Genomic DNA, 25,375 nt, shown 5'->3' on the forward strand with positions numbered 1-25,375 from the left:
TGATATGTGGAGCTTGTTCAAGGAGCAACTATTGAGTGTTCTTGATAAGTATGTACCCATCAGGCAGGGAGGAAAGGGTCGTGTGAGGGAGCTGTCATGATGCAGTTGTATAAGACTCTGGTGCGGCCGCATCTGGAATATTGTGTGCAGTTTTGGTCGCCATACTATAGGAAGGATGTGGAGGCACTGGAACGGGTGCAGAGGAGGTTTACCAGGATGTTGCCTGGTATGGAAGGAAGATCGTATGAGGAAAGACTGAGACACTTGGGGCTGTTTTCATTAGAGAAAAGAAGGTTTAGGGGTGACTTGATTGAGGTGTACAAGATGATTAGGGGGTTAGATAGGGTTGAACCTTTTCCCGCGTATGGAGTCGGGTATTACAAGAGGGCATAGCTATAAATTAAGGTGGGGGGGGTAGATATAGGACTGAAGTTAGGGGTAGGTTTTTCACTCAGCGAGTTGTAAGTTCATGGAATGCCCTGCCAGTAGCAGTGGTGGACTCTCCCTCTTTATGGGCATTTAAGCGGGCATTGGATAGGTATATGGAGGATAGTGGGTTAGTATAGGTTAGGTGGGCTTGGATCAGCGCAACATCGAGGGCCAAAGGGCCTGTACTGCGCTGTATTCTTCTATGTAAAAGAGCCAAGTGAAATGAGTGAGTAAGAAAACAAAGTAAAGCGATTGGTTCAGTGATGGTGGCGAAAAAGAGAAATCAAAAGAAAAAAATAGTCTCAAAAAAGATTTGTTCAAGAGTTTCTTCAACCACTACAGTTTTATATTCTTCTGAAAATTATCTTTGGATTTTGATAACTATTTTACTCTTTGCTGTGCTTGGGCAAGATGTAAAACAGGTAGCTGATTTAGCGATCTCCCACATTTTGAGGTGAAACAGCACAGATTATATGTTCCAATAAGGAGAGGACAAGTTAGGAGGCAGCTTGGAAAATTGAGGCAAGAAGAACTGAACACAGAATAGATTTGCATCAGGGATTTATGTAAAATCACACCCACAGAGGCATTTAGCCCAAATAATCTGGTCAGTGTTAATGATCTACACAGACCTAATTGATTGGCGTTAAGGCCCTCCAAAGTCATTATCCATCATTGATAGTACTTAGCAATTTGTTGCTAATCTTATTTTAAGTCTGTGCATCCCAGGCAATTTCCTTTCCCTTGCAAGTAAACTTATTTTATTTTTGTCTATTTTCATAAAAAATCGTGACCAGGTATATAAAGAGATTTAATTTTCAGGAGATTCAAAATGTTACTGAGAAACTGTTTCATAAATTCAATTCCAGAATAAAAAGGGAAAGTTTTAATTACATAGCTTCCCCCACCCCCACCCCTCACCCAAACTTGTTGATTGTGGATCATGGTCCAGGCAGCCATTTTGATAAATGTCAAGTTGATGCTTAGGGAAATTAAGCCTTAGTACAGATAATGGATGCTAATTTATTGAACTTGATGTTTGATTAACGAGTTAAAACACTTGGGACGACTTGACTTGCATCCCTCCTTTCATCATTGTGATCAGAATTGGTTGAAATAAACAGTCATTGATTAAAGATTAGGGTGAGTTTGGACTGGCTCATTTCCAACAAGCCCCTAGACACAAACTGACACATGAAACATCTTCACATTGAGCGATAGCTGGCATTACAGGGGAATCAGAGTCACTTTTCACTCTAACTTGATGGGCAGATGAGGAGGAGGGTGGACAGGAAAATAAATCTTTTCACCACATATTCTGCTGATCCACAGTTCTGCTAAATGACTACACTCTTAGCTCTACTGGTGTAAAAGGAATGCAAAATTCTACTACAATGTCAGAAGGAAATGTAACTGTACATCAATGGAAGCAGAGAATCAGTAAAGCCATTCATATTAATTTAAAACCATGAACAATTTTGTTGCATTGCTATGAGATTCTACTTTAACTCCATCTTGAATCCAAGGTAACTAGCATTTAATAAAGCATATTATATGCCTCAATGCTGTACGCACATCAATTTGACAAGAGTGATGCTTGTCATTTAGATAGATATGGCAGGTTTGTGTGCATTATAAGATCCCACCATTAACTATGCATGATTTATATATTTATTTATTCATTGGTGCAGAGGGGAGTGTTTTTTTTTCCTTAAAGAAACCAGCAGAACTTGCTCTACCTCCAAGATGATGCTACATCATCTTCATTCGAAAAAGTCAGGCAAAAATGGGACTTTTATTCAATATCTCATTACAGCACCAAAAATGCAGCTGTCCTTCATAAGATGTGATCATGTACTTGGTCTTAGAATAGAGGCTATAATCTTCTGACTGATATGAAAGTATGACCAACAAAATAAAGTTTAATCTTATGGCGTGCATCTCACTAGTTCACAAAATGTATCAAAATTATGCAAAAATAATTTCAGACAAACATGCTATACTATTTAATGTAAATAAGGCTATGATTGCTGCTGTGTGATTTTAAAATATTGAATCCCCCTAATTTCAATTATCCTAACAACTGTAGCAACTCTATATTTCACAATATCTCACAACAACAACTTACATTTTAAAGGGCCTCTTCTTTTGGGATGTTTATTCAATATTACTTTATAGACAGAAGGAACAAAATGGGTGCCTCACAAAGGAGGCGAAGTCACAAGGGTGACCAAAACAGGGAGTTCCTTTAAGAATTATCTCAAAGGAAGAGAAAGAGGTGGTGAGTTGAAAGGTAATAAGCTCCTGAATTTAAAGACTATGAAGTCTGGTGTTTACAAATGCAAGATGTTTTAGAATGTTTCTGCTTTAAACTGTTTCTTACCTTCAACTGAAAGTTAAAAAAATGTCCTGGAGTGGGGATGGTGAAATCATCTGCATGGAGACAAGCCCATGAGATCTAGTGGTCATAGGAAGAGAAACTCAAGCCAAAATCCATATGAAACCAAGTGCCAGTCTTCAACTCCACACAAGATATGAAGCTGATCGTTCAGTATTGAGGCTCTCAGACTTGGCCTTTGATTGGTTTCTCTCCCCTTCCAGGTCTAAGCAGAATGCTGGTGAGAATAGAGTTGATATTTGAAGTGATGGAACTTGCAGAGATTTAAGGACCATGGAATCATAACATTGAAAAGACTTGAGTAAGGCACAATGTTGCTCAGACAATTGAGTGAAAGGAATTTCAAAGAATAACTTGAAAGCTTGCCTGGCTTGGCAAATGGAAAGGAGCATATTCAAAAGCCAAGACAAGTTTGTAACTAAATCTAGAAGGCATCATTTCCTGAGTGCATGGTCTCGTATATAAATATGGCTTAACGCACTTCTGCTAGCATTAATTAAGTAATGGGAAAATTCCTTTTCTGCAGATTATCTAAGTGACCTATTAAGTAATGTTATTAATTATTTTGCTCTTTACAGCAAAATTCTTAAACCATGAAATCTTGACATTTGTTTCTTTTAAACTCATTGCTTGGATCTTCATAACCTTGAAGTAGAGATATCTGTCTCCACAAGAATTTTAACAATTGCTGCCAATAACTTATCATAGTTACAAACAACTTTTTACTGTTATCACAAATGAAAATACAAGTGAAAATTCATTCACACTGAGTCTACATCCACCAGCCTCTGAAATTTAGCTCTTCCAAACTTGTAACTCTATTCTATTCCAGACTAAGGTTTGTTCCTATCATCACTTAGGTCCCATGCTGAAAATTTTCTCCCAATCCTAAGCCTGTCCACCTTTGTTTAACACCTTAATGTTGTTTTTATTGGAGTATGAGTTGTTCTTCATCTAAAGTTGGGCAAAGGGTGAGGTAGCTATTGGTAGCTTTGCTAAGTCATAAAATCATAAACTAATCAATTCTGTACCACTTTCTCTTTAAAACACCCTATTCATTTCATCTCACTCCAATGCACTCTTGCAAATGCTGCAAATTTCTTCTTTCCAAGTATTCATCCCTTGAAAGTTGCTGATGTCTGCTACACTCTCACCCTATCATTCCAGATCTTAACAACTCAGGCAAATGCTGATATAAAGCCTATAATCTTAATTTTTATAATTAATTTTAACCTGTATTCTTTCATAATTAATATAACTGCTGCTGAAAACAATTATTCCCTGCCCTATTCTTAAGAAAACCCCTCAGAAGTTTAGATACTTTTAAATGTAAAAGCTCTTTGCTTGTTTGATTTTTACAGCTGGACAGACAGTTTCTTATTTGCTGTATTGTCAATGACTAATTCTGCTGTCCAGACTTAATAATTTGACGAAATTATTGTCTTCAGTCCTCATCACATACTTCACCCCCACCCCCATCATAAATTTCATTGCTCTCCTTGGCAACTATCTGAGGCTGAACCAGATGGCGGTCAACTTCTGTCATATCTGGCTCCACGATAAGCTTTCAATTACACATCCATTCCACTAAGAGTAATCTATTTTCACCTCCATAACACTGCCTGTTTTCATTGCTGTCTCAGTTCATCTGCTGCTCAAATCCTCATCTGCGCTTCTGTTACCTCCAGACATGGTCCTGCCACATTCAACCCTGCGTAACCTGTGGCTCGGTGACAAATTTTGTTTGACAATGCTCCTGTGGAGACCCTTGGGATATGTTTATTATTTTAAAACCACTGTACAAACAAGCTGCTGTTGCTTCAATTTTGTATCTTGGCAGCAAAAAAACAATATAACAAGTACTTTTTATTACCCACAGTATTTAACAAATATAGCAAAAAAAAGTAAATGGGTAAGCTTCATTTACCTTGGCAGTTACAGCTTTGATGTTAGCAGGCATGACACATTCAAAGGTGTTTAAATGCTTTTCTCTGGAGAAGATAATTGGTTCTGACTTCTGTTTCTGCAAATATTCTTCTTTGTTTAAAATATCTAAAGGGCAAATATTGAAGTTAATGAAATAATCCAACCCATTGTTTGGACAATGATTTCAGTGTTCTTTGCAAACTCCCTCCCTCTCCAATTTTCTCCCCTACGTGCCGTGAAGTCAAGTGCTTACATTGGAGTAAGATTTACCAGACTCCTGAAGTAACTGTTCTATTTGGTTATTTGTCATGGCAGCAAACTCCCAAGAGGACAGAGGAAATGTTTTAGGGATGTTCTCGAAGAGATCAAACACCAACTAATGGCAGTGCCTGGCTTCGACCAAATTGGAGAAAGCCCATTCAGGAAGGCACTAAATGCATAGAGACACTTCATCAGGACCATGTAGAGGCAAAGGCAGAGCCATTAGAGAGACCCCCACAACTGCAAACAACCCATACACTTGAACATCAAGTAGTTATCTGCCACCCCATCCTCCATTTGGTACAGTCTGCAGATCTTGTGTGTTCTGCTCCTCGGATGCTGCCTGACCTGCTGTGCTTTTCCAATGCCACACTTTTTGACTCTGATCTCCAGCATCTGCAGTGCTCACTTTCTCCTAGATCTTGCATGTGACATTGCAGCTACCTCAGACACCAAGAAAAAAAATGACAACTTCAAAACCTTTTGCTACACTCCTTTACCTTCCCCGTATGTTGAGCCTGGGCACCACCATGCCCTTCCAACATACTGAATTATCATAATCTCATTTGCTAGCTGCAGATGCATATTCTTCCTAATAGAATTACTGATAGTGACAAGCACATAAACCCAGGCTGATTTTTATTTCTACCCATCAGCATTCATGCCAATAACACTCTGCAATGTAATCTTACTTATATCAGCTGAGGAATTCTAACATCACAACAAAAAACGTTAACTCTGTTTCTCAGATGCTGCCTGACCTGTGGACTATTTTCAGCATTTGTTTCTCAGCCAACGTGCATTTGTCAAGTAAACAACTGGCAAAGCCCCTTGTAAATTGTAAGATTATAACCAATTGGATATATTCACTCAAAGTTGGCCCGACTGGTCTAAGCTTGTGTTTATCATCTGCACAAACCTCTTCCCACTGTCAGCACAAAATTATATATCTTTGCAGCATAATCTTCTATACTGATGTTTTTCAAACCTTTTTGTGACCCCACTTTAAGGTTTCACCACACTTGGTACAATCTAAGTGTGAAAAGTGGGGAGGGGATTCAGGGAATAGTTGTCCAACAGGATATAGCAGTGAGTCAGACACAAGAAAACAATTAAAACATCGACTATTTGCAGGCTCTGTTGGTTGCAGCAATCGGGGTTCAAAGTGTATTTAATTAGGACGTGCCCCGATAGAAGATCTCACTCATTTAAATGAGCTTTGCATTATCCAACCAGAGTTCTTGCTGCAAAGCCATTGCTGCTTCAAAGTTTAAGACACCAATTTCTTGTCTCATAATTCCACAGTGTCACAACTGGCAATCTGGGAACCACTAGTCCAAGCCTTTCTTCGGTAAGCTTTGCCTTTTTCCTCAAGCTATTATTTGTGATTGAGTTCTAGTTTCACCCAAATTCAAATAACTAGTGATTACCTGATGGTGACCCTTAATTTTGGTCTCTTCCCACTGTGATGGTATTTTTTTTCTTTTTAGCCCCCCCCACACTACCACCAAAGTGCGGTAGTGCTTATTTTTTTCCCCAGCACCCATGGTGTGTGTGTGCAGGTGTGAGACACAGTGAAAGACACAAAGTGCACGAATCTTTATTCAAATTCCACCACCAGGAAGATAGGAAAACACCCGAATGGCCAGTGACAAACACTGCCCTTCACATCAAAGGGCAGTGCTGTGTGATCAAAAACAGTGAAGGGGAGGGTAGGGACTAAATCAAAATAGAGTTGGAACTGTGATGGTTTTTTTTTCTTTTTTTTTCCACCCTCCGGCTAGATCTTCTGTTTATTTTTTTTTTCCTTTAACCCCCACACTACCACCTAACTGCGGTAGTGCTTATTATTTTTTTTCCCGAAATAATGCACTCCACTCCCTGCGGCGCCCACCTCTCCCTGAACAACTCCAGGGTGTTGGTCGACACCGCGTGCTCCTTCTCCAAGGACACCCGGGCTCTACTGTGATGGCATTGAGGTAAGAATGAGTTCCCTGATTGGACCAGGTTAACTATCCTAATCAGGGAGCCCTGGCAGACAGCTATAAACAGGGAGTCGTCCTTGGAGAGAGAGCATATGATGTCCACCAATGTTTTCAGTGCCTTTAGGGAAAGGTGGGCATAGTGGGGGCACGGAGTGCTTTTTCTTCCTTTAATTCTTTCCCCCATCACTTTTTTCACATTAGCATTGCTATTATCTGGCTTTGCTTATTACTAGTTACCGGACCACATGGGTGTTTTTCCTGGTGGTGGAAATATTGAGTAAAATTATTTGCCTCAGGTGTCTTCACTGAGTGCCTGCACTTATTTAATTATGCACACCTGGATTGGGTATGAAATAAGCACTGTTATGTAGTAGTAGTGGCAGGAAGAAAAAAATGAATGAACAGGGGATTTCGAATCTAGTCACTTTCAGAGGCCTGACTCCAAAATGGCTGACCACAGCCAGTGTATTGTTTATATATTATTTTTTACAAGAGCATCAGAGACTCTGTTCACTCTGAGCACTGGCTCTGAGAAAGCTGAACCAATATCAACTACTATGCTTATGTAAATTAAAGGGTGACTTGGTGACAGGATACCTGCCTCTGTGGAGTTATTTCACTTATCAATGGCAACATCATCTCTACATCTACTACACCAAACCCTTAATGTCACGCCACCCTCTGCCTTCTCTTCAGAAAACAGCCCTAGCCTGTTAAATAGTAAGTGTACGATTTATGATGGTAAATTTTAACTGTTTATCTAGTTTACTTTTGCAGTGCTGTATCTCCTATCTCAAATGCACAAATCTAATACACTTCCAAAGTAACAGCCACTCGCACTAGGGTGGCCTTTGTTGTTCTTTCAAACCTGTCAAGCTTATGTGAACTCAATCTGTCACTTTCTTTGTTAGCTGACCTGAACCTAATCACATTAAAATGGATAGAAATTGGTTTTATATTTAGAATATGGTAGTAGATCACATTTATTTTCAGGGACAAATTTTGAAATAACAAAACCTTAGAATGTTAAGCATATGGTATGTAGGCAAGATACAGAGGCTAAGCCTGAGCTAGCATCTGCCATAAATTCAGGCAATAGCTTCTGTGCAACCATGTAAAACAGAAAACAATATTTTTTTAATTTCAAAATCTTAGACAATACATCAACAAATTCGCAGATTCCATCAGATATCAACAATGTCGGTGTCTTGTTTTAAAGAAAATGAATAAACCACTCTTCCACTGTAACACAAACTGCAACAAACCAGTTATTAAAACAAAATCAGCACCTCATGTCAACTGCTATTACACAAGTCCACACTTTTACTATTCAATTCAAATTATCTGTGATGAGACTTAAATGGTCTTTCACTGAATTTCTACAGAGATTCCACAGATCTCCATTGAAAAGCGTAACAGAATAAGGACAGCCATATGGCCTCTCTAACTTTGGCCTTCTACATTGTTCCAATAAAACTTAACATAAACCTGAGAAACAACACTTCATCCTATCGGTTAGGCAATTCACAACCTTCCGGATTAAACATTGAATTGAACAGATCATAACCACTGTAAAACCGATTTTTTTTCAAGTCATTTGTTGTTGTCATTTACACCTTCTTTGGATGCTTTTTTTGTCCCATTGCCTGCATTTTTGACTGAATTGTACTATCCATTTGGCTATCCACTTGTACTATCCATTGTATCATCCACTTAGCCAATTCACCAACTCTGGACTCTAGCAACTCATTCCTTTGTGCTTATGTCTGCATCACTACTCATTTTTCTTGTTTTGCACTTGCTTATAAACTGTTAAATCTCAAACTTTTCCCAGATCAGGTGAACCGACATAAACCAAAAATGTTAATTCTGTCACTCTATTCACGGAATGCTGCCAGACTGCTTTCTTTTTGAATGTCAGATTTCCACCATCTACAGTAAATTGCTTTTGTATAAAGGTGGTTGATTTCAGGTAGACTGGCAGTAAAAAGAGTAAAAAAATCATAATTCAAATCTGAATTTGATAGAATCTGAACATCTTTCTATATGCAATCCCAACAGTTTACTTGGGTATAAGAGTGAATCATTAGTGAAGGCAGATGTGAAGGAGAGCCTTGCAAGATCAATGACACCATGTGGAAGCTAAGCCTCTGCAAGATGATCAAAGCCAGGCCAGACAAATAAGTGCATGAGTCCAGGATGTTTTGTCCTCAATTCACAAGGTAAAATAGTGATGGCATCACTACTAAGGAGCTATTAAAGAAAATACAAGAATAAAATTGTTTATTTAAAAAAATCCTGCATGTTGCACCATTCCAGTATACACAAACCAACATATCTGACAGCAGAACTGAGAGACCAATGCCTTCAAGAGTAAAGCCTGCAGGCAGTGAACAGACTGAACAGAAAGATTTCAGTCTTTAGGCAGGCAAAAAAAGCCTGAAGGCAGTGAACTAGGAGAGTGGAGATTCTGCTGCTCAGAATAACTGCCTCAAGGTAGAACTCAAGAGAATATAACCACTATTACCACAAACCAAATATCAAGTAGTATTTCAAATGAACAGGAGGAGGAATACTGACTGCCTTAAGGGGCCAATCAGAAAGAAATATATATCATCATTGTCAAAATAGACTCTTGTCATCCTGATGAAAAATATCCTCATTAATAATATATTGAAAGCCCACAGCAGGGATTGCACTGGTTACTCACTCATACTTAAAGTCTGAATCTTTACAATAAAACAAAGCCTTCACGTGGGTCAGTCTAACGATATAGTCATTGCACCTAATCGATTGGCCTCTTTCTGTCCCATCACACTAACTGTAACTTGCCAATATGACACTTAGCATAAATTACAGTTTCTTCAGTTTCATCCACCTGCTAATGAAAACATTCCTTTTACAAATTGCAATTCATTCAACAACTGAAATAAAGAATATTTTAGTTGCAAGCAGCGTGACTGCGCCTACATATCTTAAGCTCTTCCACTTCTATCACTACTGCAAAGCAGAAGCTTTTCGAAACATCAAGTGATGTAAAATGATTTATGCTGGGATTGTGCCAAACATTTTATGTCGTAAACTTAAAGCTGGTGGAGTATGTGTCCTGTTATCCCAATCATCATAGGTTAGATTTAACAAATACAATACAGAATGAAGTAATTCAGTCCATGTGACATGTGTCATTACTTTTCAAGATCTAACTAATTCCAAACCCCATTGACTGCCCATTCCTTTTCAAGTATGTGTCTAACTTCCTACTAACAGTTCAGAATTTGCTTCCACCACCCTGTTACATAATGTATTTCAGAACATATGATTTAAATGTTTTATCTGCATATCGCCTCCAGTTTGCAAATTATCTTAAAATCTATCACTTCTGCATACAGACTATTTTGCTTGTGGAAACAGTTAGTCCTTCCTTACCCAGTTCGGAGTAAAAGTATTGATATTGTAACCCAAAACATTTGTGGCCAAGTCACATGATTCAACCTTACCTGATTTGCATATGTCAAACTCCATGGCTTCTCCAGAATTGAGCAACTTTTGCACAAGCATTTTGGCTAGTGACGTTGGGGAGAACAACACAGGGCGTTTCTGTTGGATGTGGTATGGATGGACCAGGCTGTATGGGATTAACGTGAAACCTCTCTTGATGTCACTTTCTGTATCCATATCTTCAAGAAAAGAAAAGGGAAGACCTTAATTTTTAATGCAAGAATCTACAAGTTTCTGTGAGAGGGCCTGGGCAACAGTTGAACCTCAGATTATTACTGCTTTCAGGAGCTTGCACATCCACAACTATCCTGGGGCTGTAATTATAGAATCCATACAGTGTGAAAACAGGCCATTTGGCCCAACAAGTCCATACTGACTCCCCCACACCCGAAGAGTAACCCATCCAGAGCCATTCCCCTACCCTATTCCTCTATATTTACCCTTGACTAATGCATCTGAACACTATGGGCAATTTAGGATAGCCAAATCACCTAGCCCGCATATCTTTGGATTGTGGGAGGATACTGAAGCACCTGAAGGAAACCCACGCAGACACAGGGAGAATGTGCAAACTCCACACAGACAGCCACCTGAGGCTGGAATCAAACCCGGGTGCTGTGAGGCAGCAGTGCTCACCACTGGAGGTTGGTTAGCTCAGTTGGCTGGTTGTCAACCCATAGTGATGCCAGCAGCATGGGTACAATTCCTGCACTGGCTGAAGTTACTGTGAAGGGCTCTCCTTATCAACCTCTCCCCTTGTCTGAGTCATAGTGACTCTCTGGTTAAACCAACAGTCACACCTCTCGAATGAGAGAGTAGCCTCTTGGTCCAGTGGAACTATGGTGACTTTTCTTGAGCAGTGATTGCAATTCCAGAAGTACATATTTGCCATAAAGCACTTTGGGTCATTCAGAGGTGGTGAGAGGTGCTATATAAATACAAGTCCTTTTATTACCATCCTGTTTTTCAGCGGAAAATTTCAGAGTTTCGAAAGAGGCTTTTGCTGGTCCAGATGGGGAGCCAGTGACAATCCGTACACGCTCACTGCTGTTCATTCTCTTGTACTTGTTGTCAGACCTACTGACAAACTGAACAGAGACAAAGAAAAAGTCATTTTACAAAAGCAAACACAGTACAATGAAAGCATTTCAGCAACTTCAATGTGTAAATTCTAGATCAGTACTTGTAACATGAATACTGGAAATACATTTTTTTCAGCACGCATTAGAAGGTGAGGAATGGTGGTCCTCTTCTTCCCATGCCCCTGTACTTACTGAGTTACAATAGTTCCCAGTCCAGCATTTCTTGATTTTAAAATCTTTGTTTTTAATTTTTCCATGGTCTCATCACCCTCTATCTCTAGAACTTCCTCCAGCCTTATAAATCAACCCTGGCTTCTTGGACATCTATGATTTCCATTTGGCCTCCATTGGTGGTGACAACATTAAATGCCTGGGCCCTGAGCTCTGGACCTTTTTCCCCTAAATCACCCGCCTCACTTTCCTTATGAGATACAATTAAAAAACATTTGGCCAAACATTTGGTCACCAGTCCTAAAATCTCCATCTCTTTCTTGGTGCCAAAGTTTGTCTGAAACCAGTCCTGTGGGTACCTTGAAACTAACTGCCATGTCAACATAAAATAAGGTAGTTTCATTTTTGAATAGATTGTGGATATATTTTAGAAGGCAAACACCAAGCAACAATTTGCAGGTAATATTTGTAAATTACAGCCCTTTTATGTAAACCCATGCAGGGCAATTCATGGGGCATCACTGGTGAAGATCACTAATGGTGGAGACCCATGTATGAATCACATCTTTAATTGTTAAATATTGGTGGCTACCTTTCATAGAATCCCAGTGGGCAATGAGACTGCAATATCTGAGATAGAAACAAAATAAATTCAGGAATGGTTAGTGAGGAGTTCTTATCAAATTGTGCTGGTTGATATGGAGATGCATGGAAGACAGGCAAGGAGCAGAGTCAGAATATCTGATCCTCTGGGACATAATGTGCATGAAGTAAAGCAACAAAAATTGTTCAACTGTGTACATTTAAGCAAAAGACAGTGAGATTAATCTCTTTCAATTCATTTTTTGAAGTGTAATTATTTGTTGGTGGAAAACAAGGCCACTCATCATTGTTCTACTGATTACCTATCTCTCGGCTCTAGTCAGGGTCACACTAAATTCCTAGTTACCACCCAGCAAAGTACAAATGGGGTAATGTATAAAGAATTTTTGTTTAAATGTGAATATGAGAAAACTGGTAAGCTAGAATGTCTCAGCAGCAGAAAGGAGAGACAGTTTTTATATCTATGCCACACCTTACATGATCTCAAGATGCCCCAAACACCTTTTCAGCCAATGAAGAAGTATCGGGCAGGACTTTTAGGATAGCTGTACAGACATTTAACACTCTATGGAACATTGATTGGATGGAGGTAATATTTGCACCCTTCAGTCTGATTGATTGGCAGCACTGCGATTCCAGTGGGGATCCTGGCTCAGTAGTCACTACTGAGACTACAAACAGGTCCACCTGCCCTACTCCTGGAGCCCACAGGAGGGCAGAAGGGAGTGATTGATTGACCTTGTGCATTTCACCAGTCTCCAGAAGGGAGTCAATGTTAGCGACATAGCACTTACCTCTTTCACCTAAGGCCAGAGAGGGAATACCTGCTCGATTCACCCTGATCTCTGAACTTTTTTCACTAGCCAGACAGGAAGAAGTCCTTCTGTACAGGATGGGCTAAAATTGATGATGATATTCAATAGCTGCATGACTTGAATGAGTCCTGTGAACGTTCCTGTACATGCCGAAGACGGCACAATTGTTTTTCCGGACTTACTGTTTGTTACACTATATAGGACAAAGATGTTTGTTCTGAGTCATTGGATTTCAATTCAGACCGGGATTGTGAACTGTACCAGGAACAAACCTAATCCTCTAGACCAACTGTTGACCGAGGGTCCCTGATGGGCAAAAGGGTGTTAGGCTTATTGCTTTCTTCTTTTTAATGATTACTTGATAAATGTTCATATCTAAGTAAATTCATGTTGTTGAATCTTCTCTTAAGTACATTTAACTGAATCAGAAAAGAACCACTTGGATACACTTTGTGATCCAAGCCACCTTCAGTGGCCAATAATTGTCCTGGATCTTGACCACCACTTGCATAAGTGTTAACAGCTCAGACATGGATGAGCACATGGCAAGATCCCACAGAGAGCAATTTGATAATGACAGACCACATTTTTTGGTGATATTGGAAATAGGGATGTCAGGGCATCCAGAGCTTAAGCAGTTTGGTTCGAAAGCTCAAATCTGTTTAATTTCAGCCCTAAGTGTCAATTTTGGTGAGTTTCATGGAGATACTCCCTCCCCTGAAAGGCCAGAACTTTCATGGAAATGAAGGAATGTGTGTTATGTCAAAATGGATTACTGACGTTGCCCTGTTGAACTCAACACTCATTATTTTTGCCAGCTGAGTTGGAAGAGAGCGGGTTGGAAAATGGAGGAGGATTATACTTTCCACATCGGTGGTTTACACACAGTTTCTTTTATTGATTCATTGTGAGATGTGGCATCACGGGCTGGCCAGCATTTATTGCCTGTCCCTAGTTGCCTTTGAGAAAGTGGTGCTGAGCTGCCTTCTTGAAATGCTGCGGTACACCTGTTGTGGAGTAACCCATCATGCCATTAGGGAAGGAATTCCAGGATTTTCTTTTCTGGACAGTGTAGGAATGGCGATATATTTCCAAGTCAGTATGGTGAGTGGCTTGGAATGGAGCTTGAGGGTGGTGGTGTTCCCATTTATGTTCTGCTCTTGACCTTCTACATGGAAGTGGTTGTGGGTTTGGAAGGTGCTATCTGAGGATTGTTGGTGAATTTCAGCAGTGCATCTCATTTAGTACACACTGCTGCTACTGAGCATTGGTGGTGGAGGGAGAGGATGCTTGTGGGTGTAGTACCAATCAAGCAAGCTGCTTTGTCCTGGATGGTGTCAAACTTGAGTGTTGTTGGGGCTGCGTTCATCCAGATAAGTGGGAAACATTTCATTACAGTTCTGACTTGGGCCTTGTAGATGGTGGACAGACTTTGAGGAGTCAGGAGGTGATTATTTGCCACAGTATCTTGTAGCAACAGTGTTTATGTGATGAGTTCAATTGAGTTTCTGGTCAATGATAAGCTCAGGATGTTGATAGTAGGGATTCAGTGATGGCAACACCATTGAATGTCAAGCAGTCATGGTTTGATTGTCTCTTCTTATTGGTGATGGTCATAGCTTGGCATTTGTGTCGCACAAATGTTACTTGCCATTTGTTGGCACAAGTCTGGATACGTCCAGATCTTATTGCATTTGGATATGGACTGCTTCAGTATCTGAGGAATCGTGAATGGTACTGAACACTGTGCAATCATTGGCAAATATCCCACTTCTGACCTCATGATGGAGGGAAGGTCATTGATGAAGCGGCCTAGGACACAACCCTAAGGATCTCCTCCAGAGATATCCTGTAGCTGAGATGATTGTCCTCCAACAACCACGACCATCTTCCTATATGTCGGGTATGACTCTAACCACTGGACAGTTTGTCTCCAAATTCCCATAGATTCCAGTTTTGCCAGGGATCCTGGATGCCACACTCAGTCAAATGATGCCCTGATGTCAAGGATTATCACTCTCACTTCACCTCTTGAATTCAGCTCTTTTGTCCATGTTTAAATCAACACTGTAATGAGGTTAGGAGCTGAGTGGTCCTGGTGGATCTCAAAGTGGGCATCACTAGGCAGATTACTGCTCAGTGGGTGCTGCTTGATAGCACTGTTGATGACACCTCCATCACTTTACTGATGATCGAGAGTAGACCTTTTTTTGATTAGATTAGATTCCCTACAGTGTGGAAACAGGCCCCTTGGCCCAACAAGTCCACACCAACCCTCCGAAGAGTAACCCATCTAGGCCCATTTCCCTGTGACTGATGCACCTAACACTATGGGCAATTTAGCATTGCCAATTCACCTGAACTGTGGGAGAAAACTGGAGCACCTGGAGGAAACCCACGCAGACTGGGGAAAAATGTGCAAACTCCACACAGTCACCCGAGGCTGGAATCGAACCTGGGACCCTGGTGCTGTGAGGCAGCAGTGCTAACCACTGAGCCACCGTGACTTGATGGGTAGTAATTGTTTGGGTTGGATTTGTCCTGCTTTTTATGTACAGGACATACTTGGACAATTTTCCAAATTATCAAATTATCAGGTGGATGCCAGTGTTGTAATTGTACTGGAACAGCTTGCCTAAGGGAGCAGCAAGTCTTCAGTACTATTGCCAGAGCATTGTCAGGGTCTGTAGCCTGTTATGCATGTAAAACTGCAGCTGCCTCCAAACAGAACCAACTTTCAAAACTAGAATAGAACAGTTTACCATGAGAAAATTATTCAAAGTCTTTGCAGTTATGGAACTGCAAAGTACTGTTTGGAAAGTTAACTTGGTCCTTTGAGAGAGGTCACTTGCTTCTTGAGATGGATAAAGGTAGACATTAATGTGGGTAAAATATGAACATTGTACAAGAAGACATAGATAAAGATTCCCATGATATAGAAGTGCTTCAGGATTAGACAACAAATCTTAAGCATGAATCTTTATTCTGTTGAAAATATAGCAGATAATGTGAAGGCAAAGAACTCAGGAAGAAGTAGACAAATGTAAATAAATTTTTAAAAGCCTTTGACAGTTATTTCAACCTCAAAACAAATAGGATTTTGGAAACAGCCAGGTTTAATGGAATTAAGCACTCAAACAAATCAAAAGAAGATTTTATCAATGATTTATGGAGTCAGTTGAGGGCTGCACCTATGGAAATTTAAAGACAGAATTGATTAGAGACCACATTTTTGTTGGAATAGCTGATGAAACTCAGTTCGATTTATTATAGTCAAAAGAAGATTCCTCTCAGAAAAAAAATGCACTAGTGAGACAGAGATTGAAAAGCAAACCAGAGCAACCTCAGAGGTGAACAAAAGCCATGGTAAAGGCAATCTCCAGCATCAATATCATTACAAGGTTTATAATTTCGAAAACAAAATGGTACAAGGCACTATAGAAAGGAAGGTACCATGGAAAATGAAAGTGCAAGATTCCTAAAAAAAAAACTACTCGCACAGTTAAGATTGGTATCTTGCAAATAAACATTATGCTTCTAGTGTAAGTGAAGTGATCACTTTTTAAAAAAGTGCCAAAGTAAGAGTTCAAATAAAAAAAACCTAAAGCTTACAATTTTTTTTTAAAAAAAGAGCTATCCATGAAGTGCAGCAATCATCAATGCAATGCAAGATGAAAAAGTTCCAAGGGGAAATGAAAGACTTTAATACATTCTGCACTATGTCAATGGAAATATAATTCCTTTCAAGTTAGACACAGGAGCAAGTGTAATCATATTGCCAGACAAGCAGCAGTGGTAGAACCATGTAGAGCTAACAGAAATACAATTACATGGACCAGGTTGAATCCAATTAAAAGTTAAAAGGAAGCCACAAAATACTCCAGTATTAAAAAAGGCAACACTGGAAATATTGTTACATAACCTAAAGAACAGCAACTTCAATTTCGTAAGAGAAGTGCAAGATGTCAACCAACAAGACAGTAGCAGTCACTTCCAGAAAGACTTTCCAAAATTATTCACAGGACTGGAAGACTTAAAACAGAATGCAGCATCGCACACTGCGTAAAGAGACCACATCAAAATATCTGTGTGCCCAGAAAAATACTATGCACACCAATGAAGGAAGTAATATTTCAACTTGAAGAGATGATCAGGATGTGATTAACTTCCTCAGTCATGACACCAATGGAGTGGTATTTGGGAATGGTCCCAATCCCTAAACCAAACAGCATCATTTGAACATGCATAGAGATTTGGACACAAAGCTGCAGCAAGAGAAACGTATCCAATGTCCTCAGTGGACAAATATTTGGAAAAGTTGTCCAAAGCATCATATTCATGAAACTGGATATGAACAGTGGATCTTTAAGACGAGAAGTCAAAGTTATTGACAACTTTTATTACCCCCTTATGGAAGTTATTGTTATGAATATTTTTGGTATATCAGCTCCAGAAAGTTTCTGAAGAATGATGCCTAATATTCCAAATGATCACTGAGAATCCAGATTTATTTACAAAATGGGATTGTAAACCCATTTGTAAATATATAATGAGAGACACAACTTTTAGAGCACCTACAGATAGTCTTACACTGCAAGATGTGAACTTTATTGATGAATTTGAAACATATGATGAGGATACTGCAACACAACGGACAGCAGCAAGGAACAAACTCAGAAATACATCAGCACAGGTGCAAGCTGAAGACTGCAACCAAATTTCCCAATACTGCATGCAAAGTTGGCCAGAACTGTATCAAGCTACTGTCATTATAAAAGCATTCTTTGAACACAGAAATCATGTCACTATCAGGGAAGACAGATGAGTGTATGACAAGGCATGAGGAATCCAGTTTCATTCAGAGAAAGCATCTTAGAAAAAAACCTACATCAGGCCAATGGGTATGGCGTAATGCCGAGCTTGTGTTTAGGTATCAATATCTGTATCAGCTGCGAATGTCAAAAGGCACAGAGAAATTATTTTAAATTGTGAAATGTGCACAACATGCAAACCAGAACAGAGAAAACCACTAAAATTTCCAACCAGGCCATGGGAATATCTTGGATTTAATCTTCTTTAATGGCAAGTTATTCTTGATTGTCAAAGATTACCTTTTCAGATGAATCAAAGTTAAGCAATTATCACATGACAACTACTAACACAAACACGGTATATTGAAAAAATATTTGCAATACATAGTGTACCAGACCAGGTTCTATTAAACAATGGCCCAAAATTTGCTTCTATTTCACGTATTTTACAGAAAAATATGCATTTGAACATCATTCAAGTTCTCCCCAGTATCTTTCATGTAATGGAGAACTAAAATGAGGAGTTAGAATGATTAAATCACTCTGAAAAAAAAGAGTGCAGATTTCCAAGCAGCACGTTAAAACAATAAGACCACTCTAAGTAGATTTGCACCATTATAGCTACTAGTAGAAAGGAAACTCAAAACTCAACTTTCTATCCTACATAAGAAATTATACCTAAGGCTGAATGTCTTAAAATATTAAGTTGTCTAAGATAGAAAGAAATCTTACAGAAAATCACAAGGGAAAAACTACAATAGAAGACACCATAATTGGAACATGTCAAACCTAATAAATATAGTTTGAAGAGAATTGATCAAAATAGAGAAGGGGCAATTATCCAGAGTGATATAAACCAAAAGAGATAATATCTAATACTCATGCCAGAAGATAATAAGAAATAGGAGAAATCTTATTTCAAGAAACCAAAGACAACAAAGAGTTATCTATTCAACATCTGAACCAAATCTGAACTACTGCTGATCTTTCAAGTCTGACAAGAACACAAGCAGGGAGAGTTATGAAACCTCCTGACAACTAATTCAGTGGAGTCAAAGATTGCAGGAGCTAGGGTTGTATTTAATTTTTTAAAAAATCAGTGTATGTAAGATAATGATTAAAACAAAATTTTGTCGATGATGGGGAAGTAGTATGAGATGCTTTGAAACTGATCGAATGCAAATGCCATCATTGATGTCAGAGATCCAGTGGTAAGAACATTTTTGCCTAGCCTTCCATGGAGACAGATGTGATGCACGTATTTCATGTATATGGTGAATGATTATTAATAAAATCATAACAACTCAAAATACAGACACCTCAGCATCTTTACTAGTTAGATCAGATTAATTTTTAAGTGGACCAAACCTAACAATGATGAATAAGTGACTCTGTGGAACTATAAAGCTTTCAAGTTATTTAAATCCTTGGCCCTTTAAATTTTGCAGCTGAAACAAAAAGAAAGGAACTTGCAACTTCACTGTCTATTTTAAAATGATTAGTGCATGCCATAACATTGTTGTATAGTTGTCTAAACACTAGTTTTGTAGCCAGAGTGCCTGTAGACATTTGCTATAGTATAAGTTTTAAGAGGTGAAATTGGAGGTTTGAGTACTTCATAAAAGTTATTGGTGTCCAGGACTATTGTACAGATATCAACAGATATGATTTATATTTATGACAAAAGCAGTTTTATCTCAAGTCAAAAACAGAAAATATTTCTTCTTGATGTCATTACTGTTTTGAGATATCCAAAGTTAAGAGTAAACTGACTTCCTTTGACCACATTATAATTTATAGGAAGGGAGAAACAGCCATTCATAAATCTAAGAATGAATTGAAGATAAACATCGTCACCAGGTAAACGATATATGTGTATGTAAATATTTATTTACAGGGAAGCTACACATGTACTTCAGATCACAAGAAATAGAAATGTTTCCCTAAAGGAATGATGAAATAAAATGGAGACATTGTGAACATTTATACTGTCATTGACAATTTAAGTGTATCAGCCTATTTCTGTGTGTAAATTCTATGAATGCTATCTATATACGAAATGGAAAAGTGACTTTTGGTCCAGGACAGATTGTTTGACTTGTAAAATGATCAAAATGCAGAAGCTTTGTCCTGTGTTTCAAACAACAATATTTGATTAAAACATTATTCGATGTGCAATGCTTGGATATCTACTTGATAAATCCTTCATACCTATAAACTTGTAGATTTTGATGGATTGAGGACTTCGTTCAGAGACTTTCACTTAAATCCTTGAGTTTTCCCTTGTGCTTAATTCTGGGGTGAGCATAATAATCAGCTAAGCTCCTTCTGGTACACATGAACTCTGCATTAACCAGCTACAGTTACTACATTAATGAAGATCCTCAACAATTGTGTCCAAATATCTTGTCATTTAATTAACTGTTGAAAAAATTCTTTTTCAGAGGATATTTTAATCCATTGAGGTGTGATTTAATCTTTATTGTTTCCTGAGTATTTCCAACAGTAACATCCTGTGACTCATTACTTTCGGATTATTTTATTCATACACAAACCTGATTATTTGTTCTGCCCAAAATGTAATGGTCTGAACCATTTAATATTTACTCCTTCTTTGAGAAGGGACAAGAAACAGCAGCAGTCTCATGTGGTGGTCTCATAGGTTAAGAAAGGATATAAATGTATTTGGAGCTGTGGCAAATAAATGGAATTTATGTACAATTCAATAATAATCTGCCTTTGAGGCAGAGTACTTTCCTAGTAGCAGGAAAATCGATGTTTCAGGCATAAGCCCTTATGCTCAAAACGTTGATTCTCCTACTCATTGGATGCTGCCTGACCTGCTGTGTTATTCCAGCACCATACTCTTGACTCCGATCTCCAGCATTTGCAGTTCTCACTTTCTCAGAGAGTAATTTCCTGGAATTTAAGGTCTTCACCTATTCCTATATGGTTTCTGGTGCAATTTATTGTGGTTAAGAGCTAATTATTAATCTTGTGCCACGTTTTACCACACAGACCATACAAGATGCAGAAGACTTTGTTTACCTTTGCTAAATATCTTTCTAGCACATATACAACTCATTAAAAAGTTCAAATGCTCGCAATGCTATAGCATCATGAGAAGAAAAAAAAAAGTGCAGTTTACAAAGGTAACTTAGAGGCTAAAGCCATTGGGATAGATTACATTAGATTCCCTATGGAAACAGGCCCTTCAGCCCAACAAGTCCACACCGACCCTCCGAAGAGTAACCCATTCCCCTACCCTATATTCACCCCGACACTGTGGGCAATTTAGCATGGACAATTCATCTATCCTGCACATTTTTGGACTGTAGGAGGAAACCGGAGCACCTGGAGGAAACCCATGGGGAGAATGTGCAAACTCCACACAGACAGTCGCCCGAGGCTGGATTGAACGGCTGGGGGCTATATTCTGAAAAGAGATGGCAGAGGCATGACACTATAGGCTTTTAAGATTATTATATCATTTAATAATGTAGAATAGAGAATATGCTTCTATGTGTTGTCTCTGGGAGGAATGAAAACTAGGATCATAAATATGTCAGTCATCAATAAGAAGTTCAAAAAGAAACATCTTTAGCTACAGAATATTTAGCATGTGACATATGGAACCACAGGGCCTCGTTGATATGATTAGCATAAATGAAGGAATAGAAGGTTATGTAAACAGGGTTAGAAAAAAGAGGGGTGGAAAGAGTATGAGGCATAACACCAGCATTTCATTTCTATTCAGTCATAGAATAAAGGGGTTCCCTGCGGGGCCAGCAAGTCACCCTTGAAACTTGAAACCCTTTAAGGTTTGTGGATCACAATAGGCTTGACCAGGTCAGGACAGCAGATTTCCTTCCATAAAGGACACTTGCAAGCTGACTGGTTTTTAAACACAATCATAACATTGTTATGGTCACTAATGTTGAGACGAGCTTCATTTTCTAGTTAATTAAATTACACAAACTGTCGTAGTATAATTTGAATAAGTGTCCCCAAAGCATTTGTCTAGGTGTATGGATTACTACTCCAGTGACATTAACATCATTCCAAAGTCTCCCTATTAACACTGTCTTTGATCTTCTCAAAAGGCAATTAGAGATCAACAATAAATGCTGGCCTTGCTAAATCCCACAAAAGAATTAAGAAAAACATTAATTGGATTAAATGGCATATTTCTATAGAACAAATTCTATATAATGGCTGACGTTTCCCCATTGCATGATGAATCACCTGTAAAATCTGACCGAAGAAAATGCTCGCTCTTGAGAGGCGGGGAGCTTTGGGATCTATAGAGGGCTGTTCTTCGGGTTGTAAAAGGTTCTGGAAGAGAGGAAAGCACAGACAGCATTGGCTGAGCTAATTAATTGAACAGGCTAAGTTCCAACACATGGTATCTTGTCAATTGTTTCCTAGAAGTTCAGCAGTGGCTTAAATAAATTGGATAATTTCCTTGCTTCACTGGACAAGTTAAACTAATTTTGCTGTTTTGGTTTATGGCATTATTTCTATCCTTCGATTTTCTAAGTATCTTGTAGTTCTCTCCTATCAATATATTATTCTGCACGCACGATTACATGCCCACAGCTGTATGAAACCCATTATAAATTTGAATATTTTGGTAAAAATTCAATATCTTATTTAATTGGTTGTAGCAAAACTTGTGAATATCCACAAGAGATATAAATGCAAAGCACGACACAACAACACAAATAGTGAATTCCTTACTTAATGAATCCTGAGAAAATGAAAATATACATTAAGTTATCAATTACTGAGAAGTCAAAAACATTTTCCATTTTGTGCTTCTGCCATTAAAACCAGTTAAATAAGGATGCAGGCTTGTTAACCTTCTCATTGTCAGTACCAGTCTCTCCAGCAGAATCATTGTACCTGGACAACCAAGAATTTTAGTTCAAGTGTTAATTCCATTAGTGTCATTTCATTTTGCACATTTTGATGTCTCATGAATTTACGTTGTGAAGTCCTTTAAAAAAGTGTGGTTTGACCTCTGTTTTGGAAAGAGGATGTTCTTCAATGTGATGTAACTAAGGCTTTCATGATTAAGAAGAAACATGACCTTTTGTTTAAACTGCAATGAGGGTACTGGATGTCAGGGGTATTCTCACAAAAGAACGGGGAATGTTTGAATTAGCTGAGTTGATCGATCAAACATATGGCCCCAAATTGTTATTCCCTTGTGACACCTCAATAAATAATGAAAAATATTTGCATCACTCAATGAGTGTGATTGTTTCGTATTCCAAAAGCAAGAAAACAGCTTGTCTGAGCTTAATTACACTGATGGTTTTTCTCTCAAAGTGTACACTTACAAACCATTCAAAATTAAAAAAAGGTGAAATTAGAGAAAAGAATCAGAAGATTTGGATACATTGCTTCATTGTAATCCAATGCATTTAAGTATTTTACCAAAATATACAAAGATTTCCCTCATTGTAACAATTTAGATAAACATCAGAGATTTTGAGGCAAAATAGGTTCATCGTTTAATGGAAATTGATTGTATGAAAAGCATAAATTATTCAGATTGATAGAAAGACAGACCCATAATCCTCGGAGAGTGCTATATTGATTGTCTGTCTCATCTCTGTTGCTGCGGTACATCAATCTCTGAATCTTCACCAAGAGGAGCTGCTGAGCTCTAGAACAGAATGAAGAAGGCTGAGGATTATACATATAGGACTGAGCAGTCATGATTTCAGCATGGTTCACCTTTAATAATACTGCTGTATTTTAGATCGCTCACAAATCACCATCCTCACCTCTTCTGCCTACAACTCCAAAGATGACTAGGATAAGAAGCTGCTGTTTTCAACCTTCAGTTGATAGGTTCATAAGGGACATTATTTTTATATTGCTTGTTTGTTCCCAATGGATAGATATCAACACACACACATCAAAAAAGATAAAATTGTTTTCTAATTCATCACTTGCTGCTATAAATTCATCACTACTCTTTCTGCAAGATCAGATGTGATAAGATTGAGAGTAGGTAGGGAACATGAATTGTAATGCCACACTGGGATAATACCAACCACTTTGTCGTTGCTGGCCTCTGCATTATGAATAGTAAAAGCAAATGGTGTTGCTTTGCAAACTATCAGCACAAATTTCTACCAGGCATAGGTTCTACAGCAAAAGCCAGAGGTTTTAACAAGATACAAATTGTCCGTATGAGGGAAACATGGTTTGCCACCTATCACTAACTACACTGTTTGGATGTTCCAAGAAGTTATACCCAGAACACTGCTGTGAGCAAACCAGGGGGAAAAAAAAAGTTGTTCTTTTAAACTGTTTTATTTTGCTTGAAATTGTTTTTTGATCAGTTATAGAATACTTAAAATGTGATCAAAGGTTGTTCTATCATCAAGTATCATCCAAGCAGCCCTACCAAGAGCTCTGTATAAATATTCTCATTTCTTTACTGTTGTATTCCAAGCCACTTTTTGTAAAAATTAAAAATGCTACTGGTCTTTTAGGACATTATTTATCTGCACTAATCCAAGGTTACTACAGGAAGTGAGGGAAGAGATTGCTGTGTCTTTGGTAATGACCTTTGCGTCCTCACTATCCACTGGAGTAGTGCCAGATGATTGGAGGATGGCAAATGTTATTCCCTTGTTCAAGAAAGGGAGTAGGAATAATCATGGGAATTATAGACTAGTGAGTCTTACATCTATGGTCGGCAAATTATTGGAGAGGATTCTGAGAAACAGGATTTATGATTACTTGAAAAACCATAGTTTGATTAGAGATAGAGATCGTCAGCATGGTTTTGTGAGGGGCAGATCAGGCCTCACAAGCCTTATTGAATTCTTTGTGGATATGACAAAACACACTGATGAAGGTAGAGCAGTGGAAATGGTGTAATGGATTTTAGCAAGGCATTTTATAAGGTTCCCCATGGTGGGCTCATTCAGAAAGTAAAAAAGCCTGGGATACAGGGATATTTGGCTGTCATGATGGAAACATGGCAGGTCAAGAGAAGACAAAAGGTAGTAGTAGATGGAAAATATTCAGCCTAGAGCTTGGTGACCAGTGGTGTGCTGCAGGGATCTTTCTAGGACTTCTGCTCTTGGTGATTTTTATAAATGACTTGGATGAGGAAGTGGAAGGGTGGGTTAGTAAGTTTGCTGAAGGTTGATGGAGTGGTGGATAATGTGGAGGGCTATTGTAGATTACAACAGGATATTGACAGGATGCAGAACTGGGGTGAGAAGTGGCAGATGGAGTTCAACCTGGAAAAGTGTGAAGTGATTTACTTTGGAAGGTTGAATTTGAATGCAGAATATAGGGTTATAGGCAGGATTCTTGGCAGTGTGGAGGAACAGATCAATCTTGGGATCTATGTCCATACATCCCT

General features: G+C 38.6%; 1 protein-coding gene across 2 annotated transcripts in view; it reads right to left on the reverse strand.

Annotated features, from left to right (window-relative positions):
• Nucleotides 1-25,375, reverse strand: part of card11 (caspase recruitment domain family, member 11) — a 243,054-nt gene that overhangs the window by 17,297 nt on the left and 200,382 nt on the right. For both annotated transcript variants that reach the window (XM_043711898.1, XM_043711897.1), the window contains 5 exons: nt 23,557-23,653; nt 22,225-22,314; nt 11,453-11,585; nt 10,497-10,676; nt 4,755-4,879 (listed from right to left, as the gene is read on the reverse strand). In XM_043711898.1, coding sequence (XP_043567833.1) covers nt 4,755-4,879; nt 10,497-10,676; nt 11,453-11,585; nt 22,225-22,314; nt 23,557-23,653 — 625 coding nt within the window. The remainder of the gene's footprint in view (nt 1-4,754; nt 4,880-10,496; nt 10,677-11,452; nt 11,586-22,224; nt 22,315-23,556; nt 23,654-25,375) is intronic.

This window comes from Chiloscyllium plagiosum, chromosome 21 (assembly GCF_004010195.1).
Source record: "Chiloscyllium plagiosum isolate BGI_BamShark_2017 chromosome 21, ASM401019v2, whole genome shotgun sequence".
In the NCBI taxonomy this organism is placed as follows: domain Eukaryota; kingdom Metazoa; phylum Chordata; class Chondrichthyes; order Orectolobiformes; family Hemiscylliidae; genus Chiloscyllium; species Chiloscyllium plagiosum.